Here is a 6,173-nt window from a genome sequence, read left to right on the forward strand (position 1 = left end):
TCAAAAAGGTTCTTGAAAATGTTATTGCGCTATTTCTTATGTTTCTCCTTAAGCAAACAGTTCAATATAATTCTTGAAAATACATTTCTTGGATTTGTTCTTACTTCCAAGATAGCTAAACCATTGTCATAAGGTGAATGCACCAATTTGTAAGTCGCTCTGGATAAGAGCGTCTGCTAAATGACTTAAATGTAAATGTTAAACTCTGGGCAGTGAGAGAATAAGCTCATGAAAGCAACTGAACATGTTTAATTCACTCACAAAGTTTCAGTATTGGTTATTTTAAACCCAAGAACATGTTTTAGAACGGCCATTTCAGTATGAAATATGCTAACGGGATTGCCATTGCTAGCTAGATAGCTAGCTAAATTGGTTGCCTAGCAACAAACATCTTGTAAGAAAATATTTGAGAAGTTCATAAGAAAATCATATCTTAAGATATTGTTAAGGAATTGCACTTAAGTTTCTTAAGAAAAAAAGAAGTTGTTGCGTAAGAAGTGTTTTGTGAATCTGGGCCCAGTTAGATTGCTCGGTTGGCAGACTGTATGGTTGTGTGGCAGCCCTCCCTCCTGCAGTGGCAGTCGCCGTCTCTCTCTCTCCACTCGGGGCAGCAGCACCTCGTGTGGCACAGAGAGAGGAGACCACACAGCTCACCTTGCCCTGCTCTCAGCTCCTGCACCCACTGCCTTTTAATTACACCCTGTACACAGCTTTATAGGAGATGGCAGTGATTCAAAGTGGGAGAGAGCAGAGCAGGAACCTTGGAACAGGATGATGAGCCGGCTTTGATGCTCCACTGTAGGCCGTCTGTCACTGACGGAGGCATGTGTAGGGATCTATACACTGGCTGAATGTGGTTTTATACCCGTTCTGTACTGATGTGGTTGTTTTGATCTAAACTCAGCAAAAAAAGAAACGTCCCTTTTTCAGGACCCTGTCTTTCAAAGATAATTCGTAAAAATCCAAATAACTTCACAGATCTTCATTGTAAAGGGTTTGAACACTGTTTCCCATGCTTGTTCAATGAACCATAACAACCGTTCCACAGGTGCATTAATTGTTTAAGACGCTAACAGCTTACAGACGGTAGGCAATTAAGGTCACAGTTATAAAAACTTAGGACACTAAAGAGGCCTTTCTACTGACTCTGAAAAACACCAAAAGAAAGATGCCCAGGGTCCCTGCTCATCTGCATCAACGTGCCTTAGGCATGCTGCAAGGAGGCATGAGGACTGCAAATGTGGCCAAGGCAATAAATTGCAATGTCCGTACTGTGAGACGTCTAAGACAGCGCTACAGTACAGGATGGACAGCTGATCGTCCTCGCAGTGGCAGATCATGTGTAACAACACCTGCACAGGATCGGTACATCCAAACATCACACCTGCGGGACAGGTACAGGATGGCAACAGCAACTGCCTGAGTTATACCAGGAACGCACAATCCCTCCATCAGTGCTCAGACTGTCCGCAATAGGCTGAGAGAGACTGGACTGAGGGCTTGTAGGCCTATTGTAAGGCAGGTCCTCACCAGACATCACTGGCAACAATGTCACCTATGGAAACAAACCCACCATCGCTGGACCAGACAGGACTGGGAAAAAGTGCTCTTCACTGACGAGTCGCAGTTTTGTCTCACCAGGGGTGATGGTCGGACTCACGTTTATCATCGAAGGAATGAGCGTTACACCGAGGCCTGTACTCTGGAGTGGGATTGATTTGTAGGTGGAGGGTCACAGCATCATCAGACTGAGCTTGTTGTCATTGCAGGCAATCTCAACGCTGTGCGTTACAGGGAAGACATCCTCCTCCCTCATGTGGTACCCTTCCTGCAGGCTCATCCTGACATGACCCTCCAGCATGACAATGCCTCCAGCCATACTGCTCGTTCTGTGAGTGATTTCCTGCAAGACAGGAATGTCAGTGTTCTGCCATGGTTAGCGAAGAGCCTGGATCTCAATCCCATTGAGGAATCTGGGACCTGTTGGATCAGAGGGTGAGGGCTAGGGCCATTCCCCCCCAGAAATGTCCAGGAACTTGCAATGGGCCTTGGTGGAAGAGTGGGGTAACATCTCACAGCAAGAACTGGCAAATCTGGTGCAGTCCATGAGGAGGAGATGCACTGCAGTACTTAATGCAGCTGGTGGCCACACCAGATACTAACTTTTGATTTTAATCCCTTTGTTCAGGGACACATTATTCAATTTCTGTTAGTCACAAGTCTGTGGAACTTGTTCAGTTTGTCACAATTGTTGAATCTTATGTTCATACAAATATTTATACATGTTAAGTTTGCTGAAAATAAACGCAGTTGACAGTGAGGACGTTTATTGCTGAGTTTATTACAGGACCATCTCTGTACTGTCAGTCTAAGTACTGCATACTATTTCACCAGGGTGGTAAACGGACCTATGCATTCTCTATGCTTTGCTGAAACCCTCAACTGTTCATATTGTGGCCTCAACAATGACATGTTCCTCTCTCTCTCTCGCTGTCCCACAGGGAAACAAGAAACTGTGCCCACAATGCAACACCATCACTTCGCCAGGAGATCTAAGGCGCGTCTACATGTGAAGAAGACGGCGCCTGCCCTGACCGGCCTACACCTCCAACCCCTCCTCCCTCCATTTGTTCCTCTTTATATTTCCATTTGCTCTCTCAGTATTTGTTTTTGTTGACCTTGCGTGAGCCTGGGTTTGTGAAGCCCCCCTCAGAGCTTCAAAAGATTACTGATGTCTTGAATGACTCTTCAGACCAGGGGAGGACTGACTGATCAACCAACCAACCAACCAACCATTTGAACAGAACCTAACCAAGTAGTTCATTATGACTGAGTGTTCTCAGAATGACTAACCAACCACCCCTCACTGGCTCCCTCCACCCTCCCCTCTAGTGGTGGATGATCTATCCAGTCAGATGCCCTCTAGTGGTGGGTGGTCTAGTCCAGTCAGATACCCTGCCCTCTAGTGGTGGGTGGTCTAGTCCAGTCACATACCCTCCACCCTGCCCTCTAGTGGTGGGTGGTCTAGTCACATACCCTGCCCTCTAGTGGTGGGTGGTCTAGTCCAGTCACATACCCTCCACCCTGCCCTCTAGTGGTGGGTGGTCCAGTCACATACCCTGCCCTCTAGTGGTGGGTGGTCTAGTCCAGTCACATACCCTCCACCCTGCCCTCTAGTGGTGGGTGGTCTAGTCCAGTCACATACCCTCCACCCTGCCCTCTAGTGGTGGGTGGTCTAGTCCAGTCACATACCCTCCACCTTGGCTGACACTTCTGGTTCTGTGTTTTTTGATACTGTAGCTCCCAGACGACCCAGCTCTACACTGCTGTGTTACTCACTGAGCCCCCCTCCTTTCGCCTCACCATCATCCCTGCGGAGAGGTGTGTTCAGGTGGGAGGAGGTGGTGGTGTAACTCCCTCTGTGTGGAAAACCCCTCTTGGTTCAAGCCATCGGGACAGCCAAGCTAGATATTAAGCTGACCACCGGTAGTCGCACCCTGCTTGAAGACTTGGTAAGGGGGAAAGGAAAACAATCAACTCTTTCAGCGTTCAACCAAACTGACAACCTCAGAACATCCAGGGGATCCTCTTCTTCTTTTCAACCTCCTTTTCCCTTCAGTTGTGGTGTTATAGTGAAGTCAACCAAATCCCAAGAATCAGTGCAAGCACATGTATAATAGTCTGTGTATGTTTACAGTGTTGTGTGTAAATGACATAGAGGTTACACTTGTATACATATGTACGCACACATACACACGCACACATACACACACAAAGTATATATTATTAAAGTCCAGTTTTTATTTTGAGTTTTGGTGAGGGGGGGAAAGGAATGATGTTTAAAAAATGGACAAAAAGAAAGCCCTCTGTATTTTTAAAACAATGTTGTCGTCTTGAGGTTGAAGTTCTATTTCATTGTACAGGAATACATTTAAAGTAATAATAATAAACTACTCAATTAGAAATTCAAGGTTTAGATGGTGTACATTTTTCATTAAACTATACAGTAACATCTGTAGAAGATTTAAACCTAAAACAAGAAGATAATGTTTATTTTGATTTAGTTTTTTGAATGGAATGTAAAGATTCAAATGGCTCTAACCCTAGACTAGGAGAGATGATGGCTTTGAATTGTTACAGAACTTCAACGCTGTTTTCAAAATCACAACCTGGAACGCAGTTGTTAACCTCCACCTCCCACCACCTCAGTTCCTGATCATATCACTTTACTAATCACTTTGGTTTTCTGTTTTGTTCTCTGCTCTGATAAAGCCTCATAAAACGCTTCTCCTCCAGAAATGTTTGAGTGTTCCTTCCATTGTGCTACCCAGCATAGGCTCCAACCTGGCAACTCGTAAAGGCAGGTCCTTCCCATCTGTAAGGGAAAGAGGAGTGGGCCGCCATGTTGGGTTGGCCAACTGATTGCCCAAGACCAGTGACTGAACACTACCCCACAGCAAGGTGGTGTGCTTTGTATTTGTAAAACTATGTATCCTGTGATGTCTGTATTGATGTATGCTGACAAAAAATAAAGAAATGAAAGGTTTATGACTGAATTCAAACCCCAACGGAAACCCTGCAGATATATTAACACATGTACAGAAAGCTTCCATTTTTTTGTGAAGGGGAATAATAGATGAAGACTTTAGTCACAAATGCAAAGATTTTTATATTTATTTCAGTCCAGACTTGGTTTCTCTTCATGGACTACTGTTTTCAGAACTTTCTCCAGTTTAGTGCTTATTGCATTGGTTTAGGTTTAAGATTATTTCACCATCTCCCTCCATTGTTGATTTAGATGCTATTTTATGGTGACTATTTGATAATGATTGCTACAATGTAGACATACAGCAGGTTTGTTTTCATAAAAGCAGTACACATCTTTAGTACAGTATCGTTTCTATAAAGGGTATGTTTTGGAGCAGCCTGTTAGAAGGTATGAATACAGGCTTAGAACCTCAAAAGGATCTGTAGAATTGTTCCACGTTGTTACAAAGGTTTTCCCAGTACCTCTGTTCATACAGTACATGTATAGGTTTTTGTTCTAGTTTTACTTTGCGGTCACATGTACAGGTAACCATGCATAGGAAAATGAACACTTAAAGCTGTGCTAAGGTATGTGTGGGTCACCTTTGAACCCGTGATAGGATGTTTAAGCTTACTACACCTGTGTGTCAAGACAAGAGCTGTGACTTCTGTGAATCTGCATCACAACACTGTTGAGAATTAAGGGTTAAGCTCTTCTCTCACTGTGGTTCCTTCAACTGGAGATTTATTTCAACCTGCCCCAAAGATGACAAATTGCACAAGATGATTGTGTCAAATAATTTGTGTCTTTGTATATTCTTGAAAATGGTACGTGTCTTTCCCGTTTGTAAACTACATTTGACATTAATTAAATGATTGTAAATCTGAAAGTTGTCCTCGCGTGCTGCCTTTATTCCCAGAGCCCATCACTCATTGTTCTCATTGCTCCTTACTCTCTTTATGTCCGGAATATAAATCTAGTTAAAGGTCCAATGCAGCCGTTTTTATCTCAATATCAAATAATTTCTGGATAACAACTATGATTGTTTTCAAGTAAAACGGATCAAAAAGAAAAAAAATAGCAAAGAGCAAAATTCTCATGAAAGAATTTTGGTAGGACTGTCTGGGAGTGGTCTGAGTGGGGAGGGGAAAACTGAAAACCAGCTGTTATTGGTCTATTATATATCGGGTGGGTCTAATCCTGAATGCTGATTGGTTAAAACCCGCATTCCAGCCGGTGTTTATTCCACAATATACCACCGGCTAAAATGCATATTTACTCTGTTCCATCTGACTGCGCAATCCACTGTCTCATCAGCCCAGCCAGGCAATATAAAAACATGATCTCCGCTATAAAAAGCATCTAGACATTATCTCACATTTCTTTTAGACTAACATTACGTTTTCAACAGTGGATAAACCTTACTGTCTGTCTCTCTGACATTTGCAACATTGTTTCAATATTCAAATTCGATCTCCAGCTGTCGCATACTAATGAACGTGTCGGGGGTCAGGATGAGACAGACAGGCAGGCAGCTTTTCTTAGCCAGTCGAAATCATGAATCAACATAATTTTTATGGATATCTACAAAGAAAATGAAATGAAGTGCAGCCAGTTTGCAGTCTTTCATGCTTCAGTTTGAAGT

At 43.4% G+C, this 6,173-nt stretch overlaps 1 protein-coding gene across 8 annotated transcripts in view; it reads left to right on the plus strand.

Moving 5' to 3' along the window:
- LOC139550777 (E3 ubiquitin-protein ligase RNF220-like) overlaps positions 1–4,546 on the plus strand; it is a 163,847-nt gene extending 159,301 nt beyond the window's left edge. For all 8 annotated transcript variants that reach the window (XM_071361915.1, XM_071361916.1, XM_071361918.1 and 5 more), the window contains one exon: positions 2,502–4,546. In XM_071361915.1, coding sequence (XP_071218016.1) covers positions 2,502–2,573 — 72 coding nt within the window. In that variant the 3' untranslated portion in view covers positions 2,574–4,546. The remainder of the gene's footprint in view (positions 1–2,501) is intronic.
- Positions 4,547–6,173: the final 1,627 nt, after the last annotated feature.

The sequence above is a fragment of the Salvelinus alpinus genome, chromosome 23, assembly GCF_045679555.1.
Source record: "Salvelinus alpinus chromosome 23, SLU_Salpinus.1, whole genome shotgun sequence".
Classification (NCBI taxonomy): Eukaryota; Metazoa; Chordata; class Actinopteri; order Salmoniformes; family Salmonidae; genus Salvelinus; species Salvelinus alpinus.